Below are 20,498 nucleotides of genomic sequence, written 5' to 3'. Positions count from 1 at the left end.
CATGCGCTGCTCGCCTACAACCTACCCTCTTCGCGGCCGCCCGGGTCCTGATTGGGCGCGGCCCGGGCTCCTCGGTGCTGATTGGCGCTGCCAAGCACTCGTCACCGCTCCTTCCAGCCCCTTCGCGCAGCGTGCCGGGCCCCTGGCTAGCAAGGTAGGTGGCGCACCAGCGAGCTAGTCAAGGGCGCCTGAGATTGACCCGCAGACCCGCCATATTCCCGCCACCCGGCCCCGCCCCGCGGAGGGGCGCGACCGAGTGCCAGTTAGGTTCCTAGGCGGTGCTCTATTGGTCTGAGAGACGGGGGAGCGTCGCCTCCTTTAGTAATTTGAGTGTAGGGTGGGATGGGGTCTCGGCATTTCCTCTGCGGGGTGCTGGGGGTGGCCAGGTTGGGGGGGAGGGTGGGGGCGGGGCGGTGTAGACGCCTTTGGTGAATGGACACCCTGCTGAGACCTAGAAGTAGCTGCCATCAACACCTTCTTCGATCTCTCCAGGTGGCTCTCCTGCAAGGTACCGAGACAGTCTCCGAGGATCGGAGTCTTAGCACTCATCTCTCCGCGAACCCCACGTCGCTAGAGTGGGCCGTTGTGGCATCCTTAGAGCTCAGGACACTTTCCAGAGAGTTACGTGGGCAGGTGGCCTGTCGTAGGCTGGAAATGCGTAAGCCTCTTGGTAAAAGGGCAGCAGAATGGAGTTACTTAGGGCAGATGCCCCTTTTCGGCTAGTAGCTGTCGGACTCCCTTGACTCAAAGGTGACAGCGTGAGAAGGTAAACAGGTCTCCTGAAACCTACTTCGCACCACCCATGAGCACCCTGGCTAAATGACCTCGAAGGACATTAAATTATTTTTCTGTAACCCAAAAATGAAACTGTTCGATGTCCAGTAGGAGAACCTTACACTAAATTGTTTCCTTAATTTTTTTAGTTATATTAATACCTTAGGGACAAGAAAAAAATATTGTAAAAGGACATCTTGATAAAAAAGGAATTGTGCTCATTCTGAGATAATGCATTTAGAAATTTTACTCTTACTGTAGCTATTTGAGCAGTTGTAGATGTTCTTAATAAAAAGTGTTTCTCCAAAAGAGAAAAAAATTAAGCTTTACTGGAAGCTGAAATTTAGATCTATCCTGTCCAGACTGTCTGATTTTACTCTGGGGATTCCTATTGATATTTATTTTCCCTTGAAAGCAAGCAAGGAGAAGGGGTATATAACAGAAAATAGTATTTGAAGCTTTGTTGAGTCAGGCTTTTCTCAATGGTGTGAGGAGGTATGGGGAAAGAGGTTGAACTTTCCTACTGTCTTCCTTCTGTTGATTAAAAGCTTAGCTCTTCTGCTGGTTTGGGGGTTTGGGTTTTTTTTTTTTCCCTGTTTTTGTTTTGTTTATCAAAATGTATTCTCAGGAACTCCAGCTGAGCCACTCTAATCCGGCCATTTTTCTCCATCTCTACTGCCTCTTTTCCTTCAGTACATAAACACAAGTCCATCTTCAAAAAAGCTTTGGAAAAAAAAAGAGACTTTTAACTCCTCCTCTTTCCAGATACCACCTTTCTCTTTCTTCCCACAGCTATGATTTTGTTTAAGAAAATGGCATAAATAAGCTTGCTGTCTCCATTTCTGTGCCCACTTATCAATTCTTCCTCTTTAGAATTTTATAAATCAGTTTGTTCTACACCATTCTCTCTTCCACTTTTTTGTTTAGGCCCTAACAGTATTCTGTAGCCTGACCTCCCTTCCAATCTATTATCAACAAACTGTTTTTGCTTGTGTATCTCCAGAACAAGTTGAAAAACTTTATTCCCTTTGTATATTTTTAAGTTGACCCAAAATTCTTCATCATGAGCGTGTCTTATGTAAGTTAGCTTCTGCCTTTCAGACCCACCAAACGTTGAGTAGGCCCAGCAATAGTTCATTAGTAAGACGGAAGTAGTACATTCAGAATTGGGTATGAACAGGATCAGAGGCACAAGTAAGCTATACCAGCAGGTGGCCTAGACATCCATATCATCTACCATTTTGGACCAAAGCCTCTCCATCAGCCCGTATGTATGACTGCATAGGAAGTGACAAAGGAGGAAAAAAAGCAAAACTTGATTTGCAGGTAGGTCAGAATGGTATGTGGGTACAAGCAGAAAATGAACTGTGGCTGTACTGTAGCCCTACCCTGAGGTGACCTTGAAAGACAGTGGCCAGGGAAATTCTCCCAATGAATAAATTCTCTCAGTGGTACACTTGGCCATTCACTTGGTGTGGAAAGAAATGTAACCATAGTTAGAATATATATGGACTGGCAGTTGGCCTGGCTGGTTGACTGGGGACCTGGCAGGAGAAAGATTAGAAAGATGAAGGATGAGAAGGTCTGGGAGAGAGGTATGTATTTAGATGGACTTTGTGAGTGGGCATGAAGTGCGCAGATACCCACCCAAGAGTATCTACCATAAAAGAGGCACTAAACAACCAAGTAGAAAGAATGACTCACCAATTGATGTCAGATGCTATCAGCCATCTTAGTACCAGCACAATGGGCATGTGAATGGAGTAGCCATGGTAGCAGGGATGGGAGTAATACATGGGCCCAAGAGCATGGGCTCCCACTCACAAAGGCTGATGCCACTGCTGAATGCCTAGCCTTGCAGCAATGAATCCAATGCTGAACCCCCCAAATGGCAGTATTCCTCAAGGAGAGCAACCAGGTGCTTGACAGCATTGGATACTTTCCACCCTGGAGATGGCATCAATTTATGTTGACTGGAATTACTACATTCTGGGTGTGGTTTGCCTCTTCTGTCTGTGGGGCTTCAGCCAGCACCAATATCTTCAGTGTTGACTGAGTGTCTGACCCATTGACATAGGATCCCACATAAAAATGCATTAAACCAAAGGATCCACTGCACAGCCTTGGAGGCTGGACAGTGGCACATGACCATGGGATCCACTGGCCTTACCACAGTCTGTACCATCCTGATACCAGCAAGAACAGAGAGAAGGAATGGCCTGTGAAGGCACAGGTGAGGTTCCAGCACAGAGATGGTACCAACTAAGGATGGGATACCACCTTCCACAACACAGTGTACATTCTGTCAATAGTCAATATGGCGCTATGTCCCAATAAGAATAGATAGGTCCAGGGAGCAAGGGGTGGAAGTAGGAGTGGCTTCACTTACCATTAAGCCCAGTGATCCTATTGGGTATTTCTGTCACTGCAAGTCTGAGCTTTGAGGGTTTTGAAGTCCTGGTTCCCGAAGTGGAAGTCTTTTCATCAGGGGCTATAGCAAAAATCCCACTGCACTTTAATTTACAAGTGCCACGAGGCACTTTGAGCTCTTCATGCCAAGGGACCAGCAGGCAAGAAGCAGGAGTCACCATCCTGGCAGCAGTAATTGACCCTGATTATCAGGAAGAGCCAAGGCTGCAGTTACACAGTGGGAGCAAAGAGGAAGATGTTTTGGGTACCCACACAGTCCAGCTGGCTGTCTCTTTGTTATACCCTTGCTCAATTTTGATAGTAAATAGAGAAGTGCAGCAGCCAAGGCCTGAAAAGGACATGGGTGACCAGGCGCTCAGAAGGGGTGCTTTCTGAGGGTGAGAAGCACCTAAAATGAATGGTAGAGGAGGAGGGTAACAGTTGGGGGCTCAAGACCAGCTGTAGTGGTGGGAAATGTGGCTCATCCCATTAACCATCAGCTTCCCCCGGAAAAATCAAGCTACTCCCAAAACATACAAAGAAGTGGATCTGAGTAGTAGGCATAAGGAACATTGGACACCATGATATGCCATCCCAGTCCACCTTCAGGACTGAAGGGCTTCTTGCCCCTTGCTACTTTGAGTATTGTTGGCGAACAGCCCTCAGTTATCAACCCTCTTCAGGAATTGCCCTCAGGTGATAGACTTCCTCACCCAAGGTAACACCTTCCTCTCTGGGGACAGCACGCATCCAGTGACTGGCTGAAGCTAGCATATAAAGGCCTGATTCCCCCACCCCAATTCAGGACAACTCGAAAGGCCATCCCAGCTTCAGAACTTCTCCCTCTAACCAAGACTACTTCCTTCCCTTCCTCCATACGTGTTGAACCTGAGAGCACCTCCAATACCACATGCTAATCTTCATCTCTCAGTCTGCTGCCCAGGGGACCCAACCTGAAAGAGCCTCTGTCATCACGCTTAGTAGAGTATGTCTGTCCAGAGAACTGGTACTGGAAGTCAGGTCATGGGCTCTCTCTGCCTGGAAAGTGCTATGGACACTGCATACTCCCCTCCAGATGATTTTCTCTTGTATCCCTTCGCAGATAACCTTGCCCTCTGATCTGCCCTTCCTCATGGCAGGTTCCTCATGCAGGCCCCAGGTCCTGCACTGGACATCATCTCTCCCGGTTTGGGGATCTGGCAGAAGTAGGAAGCACCAATTTATTGACTTAGCAGCATAGGTAAAAATCATTTCTCAGGCATTACACCTGAGGTTAGGCATTCCCCAGAGAATTAAATGGGCCTACTATAAGTTAATTAGGCTCTGATGCCATGCCTTGGTCCCTTTTCCCCAAGTACTTGGAAAGTAACTTGTCTGAGTCTGATGCAAACCCTGGACTCCCAACTGTCAAGCCAAGAGGCGGCAGTAATTGCCTTCTCTTCCCTTCAAAATGGTATGTAACCCAAAGCTCTGTTCATCTATTATTCAGAACGGAAAGCATTGACAATATTCATCCACTTACTCATCCGTATGTGCAATCTTTTCCTAACAGGCAGTTTCCCTTAATTCACAACTTAGAAACAATCCATGAAAGCATCTGTTTTTGTCATCAAGGATAGAGCTGTATATGAAACCACCAGGCTAAAGACACCTCAGGTCAGCTCTTCCAGAACCAGATCAAAATCCCCTGGATAAAAGAGATTCATCCCAGTCCTTAAACAAGAGATTAGTGTGAGCCTAGGGCTGCTGTTGGCCATCTTCACCCCCTTTGGGGAGAGACTGCCTGAGTCCATGAGCAGAACAGAGAGAGGGAGAGAGAAATAGTGTTGGGACGTCATCATTTGAACGCCTGGATCCAGCCAGGTCACCTTTTCACTTATGGGAAACAATAAATTCTATTAAGATAGTTCTGTGTTGAGTTCTGTATCCTACAGCTTTAAGTATTCTGACAATACCTTTGCATTCCAGGACCTCATGGGTTGGGTCCATCCACCTTATCACTCCCCTCTGGTGGATTATCACCAATGCTCAAAACACTCATTGTCCCCCAAAGCCTGTCCCTTTCTTTCCTGCTTTCACACCACTGATTACATTATTCTCTCATGAAAGCCTACCCATTCTTCAAGGCCCATACTAAGTCTCTCCCCCTTCATGAAGCCTTCCTGGACCATTACAGTCTCAAGGGGCATCAAGCGCCCTTGTCAGGTCTCTGCCTTAGAGATTTCCTCTTTCCTGACAGCTGGACTGGAAGGCCCCTGAGGGCAAGGACTGTATGCTGTTAATAAATTTGCATCCTTCACAAAGCACATTGTGTTCACTGTATTTGGTGAGTGAACACTGCATAAGGAAACAAGACCCCCTGGTCCTAAAGAACTTACAATGTGAAAAACAAGACCTAAAGCCTGTCAACATAATAGTGTATGTGTTCAAGTGGACATATAAATTTCTCTCACCACTCTACTAGAGCACAAAGAAGCAAACAGGTGGGAAAGAATGAAGAGGGACAGCCTTCCCCTTTTTAAAACAAAGCCCACCTAACCACCCCAAGGTTATTCCAGAGGAAACTTCCTGGCAATAGTGGTGGCACTAGAAATCTAGGTGAGAGAACCCCAAGAGGAAGGTAAAACCAAGGTGGAGGACTGAGCTACAGTGTCTAGTCAGACGACACCATGAAGGGAAGATCCTTTACAGGGCTAGCTGCCATTTTTGCTACGGAGGCAAAAAGAACAGGAAGCTTTCAAACACGGCTGCCTACAGGCCCTGTGCCTTCAGCCCCATTCTCAGAGCCATACAAACCCTTAAATAAGATGGAATCGCAGATGTCCCTTTTAAAGTTGTTTGGGTTTTTTTTAAGATTTTATTTATTTATTTGACAGCGAGAGAGGGAACACAAGCAGGGGGAGTGGGAGAGGGAGAAGCAGGCCTCCCGCCGAGCAAGGAGCCCGATGCGGGGCTCGATCCCAGGACCCTGGGACCACGACCCGAGCCGAAGGCAGACGCCCAACGACTGAGCCACCCAGGCGCCCTTTTTTAAAGTTTTTCGTTACCAAACTCTTTAGACCACATTTTCCCCAAAGTGAGGAACTGATATCTTCTCAAAGTGTGTCCCTGACAGTGCTTTCACTTTGGGCACCCCATTCAAAGAGGAGAAATTTTCTCCCCTCCATGCACCTCCCAACCCCCATTAAAAATGCCACTCCCGGGGCCCCTGGGTGGCTCAGTCAGTAAGCATCTGCCTTCAGCTCAGGTCATGATCCTGGGATCGAGCCCCGCATCGGGGTCCCTGCTCTGAGGGGAGCCTGCTTCTCCCTCTGCAGCTCCCCCTGCTTGTGCTCACTCGCACGCTCTCTCGAATAAATAAAATCTTAAAAAAATAAAATAAAATGCCACTCCCACAAAAAATGCAGGGGAGATGTTAAGCTATTTGAAACCAAGGGCCAAAAATTGTATGCGTTCCTTTGTCTCCCCGCAGAATCTTGAGACCTGTGAATTTAGTGGCTGATGGAGTGGACATCTGTGGGTGAGATGTCAGCTGAAGATTCTCTAGTTATTTTTATTTTAAGAAAACTGCTCTTCCCCAAGATGCAACCACCTCTTCCTCGGTTCCCCAAGGTTCTCTCCTTGCTGCCCTTCACATCCTGCATCTTCTCATCTGTGAGCCCCTCTAGGCCCGCCCTGCCGGCTCTGCCTCCCATGCCGTGAGACGCCAGGCCCTGGGGCCGAGACTGCTCCCTTCTTCCCCTTCTGCCAGCTCCCAGGCCCCACACCACTTCCCGTTTCCCATACCCTCAGACTCTTCCACTCAGTATGAGGCTGAGCTTCCTCCACGCTGTCACCTGGGTCCCTCCTTTCTCCTCAAAACCCGTCCAGGATTCCCCACTGCTTATGGTGCCTTACATGAGCCCCTCTCAGCTAACCACTTCTCTCACCACAGCCTGGCCTCCAGTTGTGCTTCTGCTCTTGCTCTTCCCTCAGTGGGAGTTCCCCACACCCTACCTCCAAACCCTCACTGCAAGCCTGGCTTAAGCTTCCTCCTCCACAAAGCCTTTCGTAATCGCTCAGGTCACAACCAGCCTCCCCTCTTGGTACAGCACTTTCCCCAACTGTCCATTAGACCACTTACTTCACTGCCTTTTTGTGAACAAGTCCATCTCCTGAACTAAGAATATAAAATCCTTGGAGACAGGGCCGCTGGTCATCACGTTTCTTCTCATGGGGCCTAACGGTGCCTTGTATACAACACAAGGCGCCATTTGTAAATGACTGAAATGAAATGAGAGAGAACACATTCCTAGCTCTCAAGAAAGATGTATACTCTTCCAAAAGAATAAAAAAAGAGCCCCTGAATGGGCTGCTCCTCAAAGGGAGCCTGAAACTCTTCTACCGTGATATCCACTCAGGGCCCAGTGTGTTGGCTAAAGGAAGGGAAAGTGGGTAACCATGAGAGGCACGGACACTAAAGAGCTCTTCCACAAGTTACATTCCTGGAACTGTCTCCACTCACATGCCTCTCCCTGTAAGTAATCATTCCCTGTGGTTTCAAAAGAAAATGCAGCTCCTTCTGCAAGTCCTAGCTCTGAAGAAGTCTGTTTCTTCCCACACAATGGCTGGAGTTCAGGAGCAGCTTTCTCTTCCGCAGCTAACTAGGAGCTCCAGAGAGGAGCTCAGGGTTTGAAGTCAGGGACTTGGGCTGGAGGCATCTACTGCTCCTGGAAGTAGTATAGAAGTTGTCGGGATTAGGAGGGTCTTAGAGATGAAAATGCCTTGCATGGAGTAACCACATGCAAGTCCCTCCCCTTTTTTTTTAAATTACACACTTTATCAATTTCTCCTGCTTCTCTAAGAGGAAGGGAACAAACCAAATCAGGGAGATTGTGACAGAAAAATGACAGGGAGCCATTGGCATTTACATTCTTATTTGTAATTTGTTTTTTTGTTTTGTTTTGCTTTTTTTTTTTTCTAGAAAAAAAAAAACAACCAGGGGAGTTTATATGACAAACTATCAGTGTCAGGATGGCAGGGAAAAAGAGAAAGGCCAGAGGTATGGGGAGCTAATAAAAAGTGGGTTCTGAATCACGTGGAACGTCTGGGTCCTCATGAGATGACTGGTCACTTTGGCATGCGTGTTTGGTGCCCGCTCTCTTGGTCTGTCTGCTTAGATACCCATGGTCAGAGAGAGCTGGCCACAGCCTGGAGATCTGCCAAAGGCAAACTCAGACATAAGACTTAATTTAGCTCCTTGGCTTTGTGCTCAGGTATCATACTGCAGTCTTTCTTGCCTAAGAGAAGAGTCTGGAAGAGTGTGAGAGTCACCCTGGGACACACTTTGGCATCACAGTGAACTCCAGGCAGCCGCTCACTCGTGCACAGACATGGTCTTCACCTCCCACACAGGCATCTGTCCAGACATCCCCAGGCAGACTAGCTGAAGAAGGACGAGGGACAAAACAGTCCCCTTCTAGCCACAATTCAACAGTGGTACCCATTCTCCAGTCTTGCTCTGCCTATTTTGGCCTGTGAAAGGAAACTGGGATCCAATCTGCTTTTCAGCTCAGCATTGGACACCGATTCCAAAGAAGCTTGGCCATCTGGATCCACACTGAAGGTCTCTCAAGTTTCTCCCACTTTGTGCCCCAGATCTCAGGGCTGAGTATTCAGCCAGACCCAGAGCCATGTGTGGCAAATGGGGTGGTCAGAGTGATGGCTGGGCGAAGAAGAGCCAGTAGCGCACTGCAAGACCAGAGTACACTGGAGGAGAGAAGAGGGGCATGCAGCAAGATGTTGCCCCAAGTCACAGTCTAGGGGACACACTGAGCCTGAGGGACATAGCCAGGTCTGCTGGTCTGACAGGGTGGTTCTGACATCTCACACAATGGGACCCCACTGGTTGCAGTTCCTGTGTGGAGAGTGGCGGGTTTCCTGCCCTGCTGTGGTTCCTGTTCCTGCACCGAGGCCAGGTTACATCTCAGTGCCACCGTCCTGAGGAGCACCACGCTGGCCAGCCAGCCAGGCCACCATCCTCGGCCCCTCGGGGCCGACCGACAGGGCTCTGGGTTCCACAGGAAGGGCCCAGGGAGCCGGGTCCCTGTTGGGGAGGGAGCAAGGGAAGAGGCTGCATTCTGCTGGGAGAGATTTGGGGAGGAGCTGCCTGGGGTGGGGGGAGCTATGGCCCAAAACACTGCTGAGCCAAAAGGAACGGGCTACATGTCTGAAAAAATGACAACAGTCTTGTCACTAGTTTAAAAAGAGTATTGTTGCTGTTGGTTGGTTTTGCTTTTTCCTTTTAAAACCACTCACATTTTAAGAGGTGAAGGGGCTAGGGAGACTTGCTCCCCGCCTCCATCTGATCCTTTATGGGCACCAGGGCGCCTCAGGCCCATACCAGCTGCTACTCTCCCTGCCTGGGCTCCAGCCACCCAAGCAAGGGCAGGGCGGGGAGAGCACCGCTCTGCTTCCCGACAGCAATTCCTTCTTCCCGTAAAACCAGAACACACATGATGGGAAGTCCAAAGACTAAAGTGCAGAGAATTCCATGGAGCGGGCGGCCCGGAGCTGCGGCACTCCAAGTAGGAATGGGGGGTGGGGATCAGTCCAGGGCTAGAGCAGTGGGACAACACTGACTGTTATGAAGTGAGCCTACAGGGTCCAGTCCCCTTTCCCTTTGGACCTGCTGACACTTCTACCTGGGAATGCCCATCGTCAGCAGCTCCCCAGGGAAAGTCCCAGTCTCAAAGCTATGGTCCATGAAGGGAGAAAATTTGTATGGCCATCCCTGGTTGGTAATGACTAGTGACCGCGAAGGGACAGGAAGGTGACAAGAGGGGGAAACAGTGCATTATATAAAATCAGTGAATCCCAGGTTTCGAGAGCAGGGATACATGAACAACCCTAAAGGCAGAGTCTCTCCTGGGAAGGTTTGGTGAAATGGTCAGGATCCTACCAGTGAGGCCTGCTGGGGAGAGGAGCTCCTCTGGGTGTGAGAGGCGCTGCAGAGTGGGGAGGGGCTGCTGCAGAAGAAAGCCCTGGGCTGCCATTAGGGTGTGTAGGCCGGGGGCGGCTGGAATTGGTTGATGACCTCATACTCCGCCGGGTAGGGCTCGTTCTCCTCCATCTCAGAGAGCAGCTCCAGGGCCTGCTCCTCCTCCTCCGTGGGGTAGTGGCGCAGGAGGTTGGCTGCTGTGGCCAGGATTGAGGCTCCACCAGCTCCTGCCACCAGGTAGAAACTAACAGCGAAGGTGACATAGACCTGGGAACCATGGTACTTCTTATGTTGCTGCTGCTGGGCCAGGATGAGTTCAGAAGCCCAGTAGGAAAAGCCGATGACGGTGGCACACTGCAGGACTGGGGGACAGAGAGAGAGCAGAGAAGGGGAGTTAGTAGGCACCTTGCAGCCAGGATGCTTAAAGAACCAACTGAGCCTCTCTCCCCAAACCCCATTCTCAGAGAATCTGCCTGGCCCCAGACATTGTGATGGGGAGCTCTCTTCTCCATGGGATTCTCGGGCAGGCGCAGGGGCTAGGGCCAGATGCCTGACTCCTTTTGGGCCAGAGTCTCTCTGTCTCAAGAATTTGGAATTGGGATGCCAAGCTGCTAGAAGTCCCTGGGTGCTTGAAAGGGACAGACCAGGTCATGCAGTTTGGGAGCTGGAGTTGGCACCACCACAAGTCAAATCAACACACCAGCCCAGTCATGAGTGAGAGGAGAAGCTGCATCTAAGCAGAGAAAGGTGGTGTGCAGACAAGCAGGAAGGAGAGAATCCAATGAGACCATGTATTCCAGGGGGAGGCACAGTGAGACACCGTGGTTCCTTCCCTGCTCGTTCTGGGCCCCATAAGCCCAGCTGAGCTTCAGCTGCAGTTCTTAGAGAGCACTGAGATTTCTTGTGGAATACTAACAATATTCCCCCTCTACAGCTGGGTTGAGTGGGTTTGTGGTCCTGGCAGGCATACGTGCAAATGAAAGAAGCAAGCTGCTATCACAGTCCATTGCTTTGTGAAAGGCTAGAGCTGAAATGAGCATTTGGAATGGTGTCCGCTCACAGAAGCCCCTTCGTCCCCACCTGCAACTGCAGACAGGATGCCTCCGCCCTGTGGCAGTTCCTTCCCCAAGGCGAGCAGGCCCACACTTACCGGTAAGGATGTGGGCAAAGGCATAGCGACGGGTGATCTTCAGAGCTGGATGCTTAGGCCCAAAGACATCTAGGAGGAACGCAGAGAGACTACACAGGATGCCCAGGAAGCAGAAGGCAGCGATGACCCGCAGGAGCAGTACTGTCTGGGGATTCATACAGAAATCTGTAGGGGGAGAACCAAATCTTCAGGGCCCCAAGTGACACCCTGGTGCAGGAAGTCCTCCCGCCGGGCCCACCGGGAAGAGCTGGTCCCCCTCCACCACAGTCCTGGGGAACCAGGAGAGTACTGGGGGGCGCAGTCTCAGCTCCTGCTCCCAGCTGGCCTGCAGAGGAGACAAACCGCAGACAGGTTCCCATGTGCTTTGAGTCCTTCTTCCCTTTCCAACAAAATCACCCTAAGTGCAGGGCTCCACTTCCTTATACTCTCCACCCTCTGCTAACCATATGTAAAGACCCTGACCATTAGCCTGGCATGTTAGCCCACTCTGCTAAAGCGTGCTTTAGGCTGGCAGGAAAAGCCCATGGACTTCTGATCTGAGATAGCCACAGAGGCTGATTAATGCTGATTATCTATCCAGTCACTCATTCAGTCCCTTGTTCAGAAAGAAGCTGAAGCAGTTTAGAGGAACACATAATTAAAAGTGCTGAATAAATTCTGAAAGATGGTAGACTAGACTTTCACATTTATTTCTGCTCTCCCTCCCTGCACCCTACTAAAACAAAAGGAAAAAGAAATTAAGGCATAAACCCACACAAAGAGAAAAGGGTCAAAATAAAATTCTGGAAATTAGAAATTAAAAGGAGTTGGACCTACTTAGAACGGACTCAATGGACTAGATAAGTCCAAGTATAAGCCAAAAGTGGGAAAAGCTAAGTGACTAGATTACACCACAAAAGCCTGACAGACCAGAAACTGACAGCCCCCAATACCTTCTAAAGTGAGGGTGACGCCATTGAGGGGTGCATGCTCTACCACAATGAGGGAGTGAACCAAGAAAAAGGAAGATGTTCAAACAGGTGACCCAACATTCAGTATCCCCAGAGTCAAGAAGAAGGGAGGTCCCAGGATGATAACCGTCCTCCAGACACATAGAGTGAACTTCTAAGACTTTTAACACCTTCTTCTTTTTTTTAAAGATTTTATTGATTTGACAGAGACAGACACAGCGAGAGAGGGAACACAAGCCGGGGGAGTGGGAGAGGGAGAAGCAGGCCTCCCGTTGAGCAGGGAGCCTGATGCGGGGCTCAATCCCAGGACCCCAGGATCATGACCCAAGCTGAAGGCAGATGCCCAACAACTGAGCCACCCAGGTATCCCCACCTTCTTCTTTTTTAAAAGAAAATTCACCTAGACAATACTATCGGTCCCGTTTTATATCTATGTAAACTACTAGCACTCCCAGAAACACACAGGATAAAGGCTGATTCAAAAAGAAACCATTTTAAGCTTTGATAATGAGAAATGGGACTTAACTTCCACTCTTCTCTAGTCCAGCCATGGGCAAGTTCTTCTTTCATTTAGGCCATGGGTTGTCAACTGATTTAGGAAAATTTGGAAAGGGCTGGCAATACTTAGACTATAGGCTCCTTTCCTGAGTCCTGATCTCAGGTTGAGAGGCTCTGGGATCATGGTCATCACTCTAGTGGGCATGAAAATCACAGGGGTGCTGGCTGAGAGCATGTTTCCAGGCCCCGCAGATTCTGAGCTCTTGGCCTGAAGCAGGGCCTAGGAATCTAGATTTTAGCAAGCAGTCCATGGTAATTCCCATGCAGGTGGGCCAAGCCCTGCGTTCCAAGAAACACTGATCCTGGACCTAGAAGAAAGTAGACTTGTTGAAGAAAAGTCCAAGAACCTAGAGACAGGACCTGAACCCCACAAAGCAGACTCAAACCAACGGACACTGACATCACTGGGTCTTGGACAGAGTCTGGCCTCCCATACTGAAGAACCAGACCAGGTATCAAGAGACTCTGGGGCTTTGTGACGGCATGCATTCCTGCCTCAGGCTCATAATTCACCAGGCAGATGTTGGCTGAGCCCACACAGGACTCATATGCCTTGATCTGGCTGCAGGTCATCCATGAAGCTGCCCCAGAACGATCTGTCACTCTCTTGTCAGCTAACCATCTGTTTTGGGCCCAGTCATCCAGCCTGGGAAATCGTCCGTGGCCAAGAGGCTCGCCTGCGCGTTAGCTCTGCCAGCAACCAGGGCCAGCCTTCACTTAACCCAGCCCTGCAGAGCCTAAGACAGCTGGCCTGAAGGAGTCTAGAAACCCACGTGCCTCACTGAAAGAAAAGCCCCTGGAGGCAGACATGGTTTTGTGCCTTTATCTGTATATTGTTAAAGGTCTCCGAGATAGTTCATCTTGGGCTCCACATGGCATGTAGCAGGGACGGGGCAGGACGAGTGTTGTAGCGCATCCAAGAATAACTTGGGAGCGGTGTAAGGGCTTACATCACTCTGCGTTGCAGCAGGTTGTGTTCTGATTCCAGCAGTGTTACTTAATGTGGCCAGCTACTCTGGTGCTTTAATTGTGGTTCTTAAAAATCAACTAAATTTTAACAATTACCTTTTTCCCCCCAAAGATTTATTTATTTATGAGAGAGAGAGTGCGCATGCATCGGGGGGAGGGGCAGAGGGAGAGAGTCCCAAGCAGACTCTGTACTGAGCGTGGAGCCCGATGTGGGGCCAATCTCAGGACCCTGAGATCACAACCTGAGCCAAAACCAAGAATAGGAGGCAAACCCACTGCACCTCCCAGGCACCCCAACAATTAGTTTTAATGGACAAAAGTAATACAGTAGGGCTTCAGACACTTTCTTCAGCTGCAGAGGGAGTACAGGATGTTCATTACCATCCTTAAAAATGTACATTAATTATATATACTCCTGTGTCTTATGTTTCATAATACACTTATTTCAATAAGGAAAACTTGCACATGATAAAAAGCTTCAGGGAGGATATTCCTCCCTTTCCAAATGTCCAACTGCCCCTCCCAGGAGACAAACATTGTTGGTCCTTTCTGGTGTACCCCTCCAGGAATAGCCTGTGCACACAGATAGGTCAAATGTTATTTCAGTTGGGGCGCCTGGCTGGCTTAGTCAGTACAGTGTGTGATTCTTGATTTCAGGGTCGTGAGGTCAAGCCCCACACTGGGCGTGGAGCCTACTTAAAAAAAAAAAATGTTATTTTAGTTAAGTCTCACTCCACTCTGGGGGATTCATCACACAGCTCAGATGAGGACTCAGAGGGTCCAGGAGGTTAAGTGACTTCCGCCAGGTCACAAAGCAGAGTTAAGACGCCAAACCCGCATCAGGCTCCCTTGCATCATGATGCTCGGAATCACCAAGCACCAGAGTTCGCTGTTTCATTTTTCCCTGATGGATATAATCAATCAAATCCTAAACAGCTGTATTTGAATGAAGGGTCAAAAGTTAATATGAATGCTGTCAGAGTCATCCTCAGAGCCAGCAGCTGCTGAGCTCACTAAGGGGCTGGAAGCATGAAACCTCTTCTAGGCAAGAAAGGTTTGGATCATTAAGCCATGAAAAGTGCTTACACTGGGAATTACTGGGCAAAACCTGTGTGGCATGGTCTAGGCTTCTGCAGCCATCAGAATCTGGCTCTTAGAAGCAGTGGGGACACCAGAAAGGCACCGGACTTGGCAACAAATCCTAGACGGACCACAAACTATGTTACCTTGAGCAAGTCACTTAACTGCCCTGCTCTCTCATCCAGCAAATGAAAGCTGTTAACACCTGCTCCCCGTACACAGGGGGCTGTGCTGATAGTCAACTCACACCACGCCAGGAATGAGCCCATACTGCCTGCCACTAGCCCACTCCCTTGGCACGGGGCTGGTACAGCTGGACCACAGCTGCATCATCCCTGGTGTGCCTGTCCTCCTGCCGCCGGTACTTCGTCTGCACACATCAGCCAGTGTGGGCCAGGGAAAGAGCCCATTAAAGCCAGACTAAGAGTGTGCCCCACCAGAGTGATGATGTGGTACAGAGATGGAGCTTTTGACCCAAAATTCAAATGGGTTTTGTTTCAACATGACTGCCTTTCTCCACTCCAAAGCTGTGAGTGAACCCTCAGGCTTGGTGGGGAAGCCAAATATAAACTTCCCTTGGAGTGATGCTTGTAGATACCCCAGGGGTCTGCCTCACATCCCAGGCAGCCTCTCATCAGAGGGTCTCAGAGCACACAGAGAAGCCAGGCAGAGTTATCCCAGACACGCTCAGAACCCAGCTCTGACTCTCCTAGGGTCAGGATCTCAATGTCTATTTCTCTCTTCCCCCTGCCAGACATCAGTATCGCAGGGAGAGCAACGAATATCCCCCACCTCGAGGGCTGCTAAAGGGAAACAAAATCCCCAACTGTTATGTATGTATTATTTTATTTGTGGAAAGAAATGGCACACAGGGCACGGTCCTAATTTTAAGTGCAGACAAGTGGTGCAGTGTACTACACTCTGGTAAGACAGAGCACACATCCTATTCTCCAGTTGTGCTGTTTATTTTGGTAATTATTGCTGACTATCCCCTCCAGTCACCAGGGAAGACGGCAGCTGCTGTGTAATAGGATCCCAAGGAACTGACTTTGCCCAAGGTCACTGGTGAGTCACTGGGCTGGATTTGTTTTGAAGGCCCTGGCTGGCTCTTCCTGTCTACTGGCCCACTGCTCTCACCCCCCGCTGACCCAAACAGGCTGCAGGCAGGAAGAGTAAAGTGGCTTCTGGGCAGTTCCCCTCTTCTGTCTCATCTTCCCTCCCTTTGCTCCTCACTGGAGTCCCTGTGAGTTAGAGACCCTTCCCCATGGCCCAAATCCTTCTCAGCGCTCATCCATCCCACCTGCCTAGCCCACTGTGACTTTTTGCCTTCCAGACAGGTTTCTGACACAGGACTCCAACAGGGCCCTCTAGTGCCTGGCTGGGTATCAGCCCAGATACCAGCCCCTAGGAGAGCTGCCTCTGGGGACAGGCCGGGCCGGGCAGGCGTTTGAAGCGTCAGCGGCAATAGTCACCACCCAGCAGGCACACTGGCCCTTCCTGAAAGGGCCTTGCATTTCCAGTGGCTTGTTGTCAACTGTGATTCATTGACTTCAAAACCAAAACTTCCTCATTCTCCAAAGATGCTTCCCTTTGCTGGCCACACTTGACAGAGAGGGACTGGGGCTCAGAAGGAACGATTATCTGCCCCCCCCCCCTTGCTTGGGGCCACTAGCAGTCTGAGCATATCTCTGGACCTGGGCCTGGGGTGAGGAGCTGTGTGAGAAGCAGGCACCCCCTGGAGAGCGGAAGAATTCAGGACCAAATCTTGTGAGCCAGAATTTGCTAAAGCCTCCTGGGGCTCAGCATATGACAGCAGGAGGGTGAGCGGCTTTGCCTGAGGCTCACCAACTTGAGCCAGAATATTGAGGCAATGAGGGCTAAGAAGCACAGCTTTGGCTGGGCTTGTGAGAAAAACTCCACTAGGATGGGGAAATACTAAGCCTTGGACAGCTCTGACAGAAGGAAAAAGAAACCTAGAGTGCGCTAAGGTGCGATGGTAAGAGTGGGGTCCCCACCCCGCACACCAGCTGTGCCTCCAAGCCCGTGGTACCTGACCTCCCTGAGCCTGTGACCTTTGTGAAGCAGAGGTGGGGACAGCACCTACCAAGTAAAGATATTCAGGAGAAACTAAAGCCAGACATGGAGTGTGCTTATTAGCACAATGCCTGGCACTCAATGCCTGGCCCACAATGGAAGGCACTGCTCCAAGGCCTGCCAGCCCTGCCCACCCCCTTCACCTGCAGAGACTTCATAAGGTCTGTTTTCCCTCTGGTAGCATCTATTGCCATCAGATCTGTCCCCCGAAGCTCTGCTCCCTCCCGAGATAGAGAATATCCCAGGCTTCCATGTTAGGACGTGGGTGAGGCCCTAAGGATCAACAGAGTCACACAGAACAGCCTGTGTCTAAAGGCCCACTGGGTAGCAAAAACCCAACAGGTACAGAGTAAAGGAAGAAGAGAAGCGATCGGAGACCTCCTAATTCCTTGCCTTCTTCTGTGACAGTTTGTGATAGTTTTGTGATAGTCTGTCACCTCTCTTATTAATGGACACCAGTGTGTTCCCAGCTTGCCATAGCCAAGAAGATGGCCACAGAAAAGCAGGTTGACACTACCCATGAACTGGGGCGCCTGGGTGGCTTAGTCAGTTGAGCGTCTGACTCTTGGCTTTGGATCAGGTCATGACCTCAGGCCGTGGGCCCGAGCACCGTGTCAGTGCGAAGTCTGCTTGTCCCTCTCCCTCTGCCCCTCCCCCCTTCAAATAAATAAAATCTTTAAAAAAAACACACACAAAAAAACCTATCCATGGGTTAAGATCCCTAAACACATGAGTAAATGTAATGTAAAGATTAAGGCAACATGCTTTATAAAAAACAAAATCTGGCTTAAAAAAGTTCTTAAAAAGGGCAAATATATACATAAACAAAGGAGAACCTGCATGAAGAATTTATTTTTATTTTTCAAATGCCTTTGACAAGGATGCACTCCAAAGTGGAATACTCATGAAATCATTCTCTATGACACTGAAGTAAAGCAAAGGTTAAAAGCAGATGAGACAGCATCATTTTACATTGGAGTCAACAGATGTGGGTAGCCTCAGCTATGCCCCCAGCTCTGTGGCCCTGGAGAGATCACTTCGCTTCTCCGAGCCACAGCTTCCTGGACCTCCGAAATAAGAACATGGGATCAGAGTGCCTGTCCCTCCAACACACGAATTTTGTGAGCCTCCCAGGAATGATTTGAAAGGGAGAAGCACCATAAACTCTCTCCCGGTTTGTAGGTGATACCACGTTCTTGAAACACTGTAACAGCAGGGGATCCAGGGCAAAGACCCGGATGGGGTGGTGGAAAGGCAGCAGCTATGCTCCAAACAAGGCAACGTGCTGAGGGAAAACCATCCAGACTCCACACAAGCTTGATGGCCTTTCTGCCACCAGCCACAGGCAGACAAAAGCTGCATGTCACAAGGCCTCCATCATCGCGTGTATAACTTGGATCTTAATGAGCCAAACCAGCAAAGGCCATCATCATGGTGAAATCTGGAAATAAACTAGACACTCCCATCCTGTTCTCTACAAAACTATCCTAGAGCCTTAAAAACTCAAAGAGAGATGCAAAACAGCAAGAGAACTCTTAGAGAAAGACAACATTAGGCTACAAGCTTAGGGTTTTTCAGACCAGGCATGCAGAAGTGGTATATAATCCAAAGCACAGAAAGGACTTTGACCTTTTCCCCAAATCCCAGTGCCTGAATCCTTAAAGAGGCAATGTGAAGATACCTAACGCTTCTGATACATTCGGCAGTAAACATCTGGAATGCATCACAGCCCAGAGGTGGTCCAGGGAGAAAATATAAAGACCTTCATAAATGTCTCAAAAGACCTTGGGGGTGACAAACTGTGCTGTTACTAAAGGCTCCTTGGGGTCCTCTGACCATTTTTGGGGTAGAAGCCAGGCACGTGCAGTCCTGCCCTCACACCACACAGCCTTTCCTCTCATTACTGGAGACAGGGCTGGGCAGGATGACCAATGGGGCTCCCTGGAACAGCCCCACACTCCCACTCCCACCTCCATACTGGCCCCCTCTGCCCAGTAAAGAGAACAGTCCCTTTCTCCTTTGCTCTGCCTGCCTGGCTAGGAAGCAGGATGACGAACAAAGCAACCTTACCACAGTCAAGACCACTTGTAAAGGTTCCAAGAGTCAAATTCCAATTGTTTTACTGAGTGGCAATGAAACTGGCTTCTGGTTATCGAAAATGCCATAGACTCCCTTTTTCTCTAGCAAAAACCCAATTATAGCAGAACTCCAAAATATAAAATCTAGCCACATGAAAAGTTCCTATTCCTCCCTTCAACAGGCTGCCCTAAAGAAACCTTCCTATATCCCATGGGTTCCGTGGAAGGGGGCAGCTAATTGTGATGCCTAGCAGCACCCTTATCTGTTCTCCATATACAGCGCCCTTCCTCCGGCAGAATCCGAAAATAGCAGCAGTCCAGATTACCATGGCGTGAGAAGTAGGTGCCTGGCTGAATAACATCAGAATTAATGAGAGGCCAGACCCCAAACAGAGCCACCTGGTGGGCATGAACACCAGGCAGGAATGGGGTTGTTTCCTTCAAGCCAAGGGCCTGCCCCTGGCTATCTCTGTCCAGCCCGCACCACATTCCGCTCTCAGCCAAGGAGGCTCTATCGCTCAGAAAGAGGAGGGCCGGCGCGCAGCGCCCTCACCTTTCAGCAGGTCCGGGTGCACGTAGCCCAGCACGTCGGAGACCCCCAACTCCTGGCGGGAACAGGTGCCACCGTGGATGTGCAGCCAGGCAGGCTCCGCGAGGGCAGTGCACAGCGCCGTGATGGACAGGGCACCCGGCAGAGCCGAGGCCAGGCTACGCTCTGGCTGCTTGGGCAGAGCGCTGCCTCCCGGGCTCCTCCGCCGGCGCCCGCCGGGCAGCCCTGCGCCTCCGGGGGCGTACATGCCCGGGGCCGCCCGCCGTCGCTCCGAGGTCGCTGCTGGTCGCCGCGGACCTCCGCAGGGCGCGCTGAGCCTGCCTGTCCCGGGGAGGAGAGCAAGGCGCTGGGTTCACAGAAGGGAAGGCCGACACAGCGCTGTCAGGGCCCACACCGGAGAATAGGGGGTGGGACCTGGGGCCAAGCACAGACAGGAGGGCTGCAGGGAGTCGGGGGGGGAGGGGGCGGGGACGGGGGTCCCTGGAAGGGCTCTGCGGAGGTGCGGAACAGGGACCCAGAGAGGGCTGCGAGCCGGCCAGGATCTGGGCAGACCGGAGTGGGAGCGCCAGTATCGGCTACCGATGCGAGAGACACCCGGCTCCAGAGTCTCGGCGAGAGAGTGCGGAGGGGTCCAGGACCAGACTGGGCCGCGGGGATCGGGAATTCGGGACTGGGAACAGTGTTCTGGGGTGCGATCTGTAACTAGAAAGGACCCTCCCCCACACCGACCCCTGTTCCTCACCGGTCAGCAGGCCTCAGGGCCGGTATGGCGCCGCTCCGTTCCGTCACGGGCTCCGCAGCTGCCTGGGGCAGAGCGATCCCAGGCCCTAAACCCGCAACGCCCGGACCGACCCGGGCCCTATCCACTTCCGGCTTCCTCCACCTCTGCCTCCGCCTCCTCCGGCAC

General features: G+C 50.6%; 1 protein-coding gene across 3 annotated transcripts; it reads right to left on the bottom strand.

Moving 5' to 3' along the window:
• Positions 1-8,082: 8,082 nt before the first annotated feature.
• TMEM127 (transmembrane protein 127) lies at positions 8,083-20,490 on the bottom strand. 3 transcript variants are annotated; one of them, XM_025868147.2, is made up of 4 exons: positions 20,334-20,490; positions 19,595-19,912; positions 11,313-11,477; positions 8,083-10,524 (listed from the first exon to the last, which is right to left on the bottom strand). In XM_025868147.2, the coding sequence occupies exons 2-4, from the start codon at positions 19,836-19,838 to the stop codon at positions 10,217-10,219; spliced, it is 717 nt and encodes a 238-aa protein (XP_025723932.1). In that variant the 5' UTR covers positions 19,839-19,912; positions 20,334-20,490; the 3' UTR covers positions 8,083-10,216. The 3 variants fall into 3 exon arrangements, with proteins under 3 accessions (XP_025723932.1, XP_025723933.1, XP_073753447.1); XM_025868148.2 differs by having other exon boundaries at positions 19,595-19,937; positions 20,334-20,483; XM_073897346.1 differs by lacking the exon at positions 19,595-19,912 and having other exon boundaries at positions 20,334-20,482.
• Positions 20,491-20,498: the final 8 nt, after the last annotated feature.

The sequence above is a fragment of the Callorhinus ursinus genome, unplaced genomic scaffold, assembly GCF_003265705.2.
Source record: "Callorhinus ursinus isolate GAN/ISIS: 27379988/994484 unplaced genomic scaffold, GSC_fseal_2.0 scaffold10, whole genome shotgun sequence".
Taxonomy (NCBI): Eukaryota; Metazoa; Chordata; class Mammalia; order Carnivora; family Otariidae; genus Callorhinus; species Callorhinus ursinus.
The sequence above is the reverse complement of the archived record's forward strand: the minus strand, read 5'-3'. Positions and strand labels throughout refer to the sequence as shown.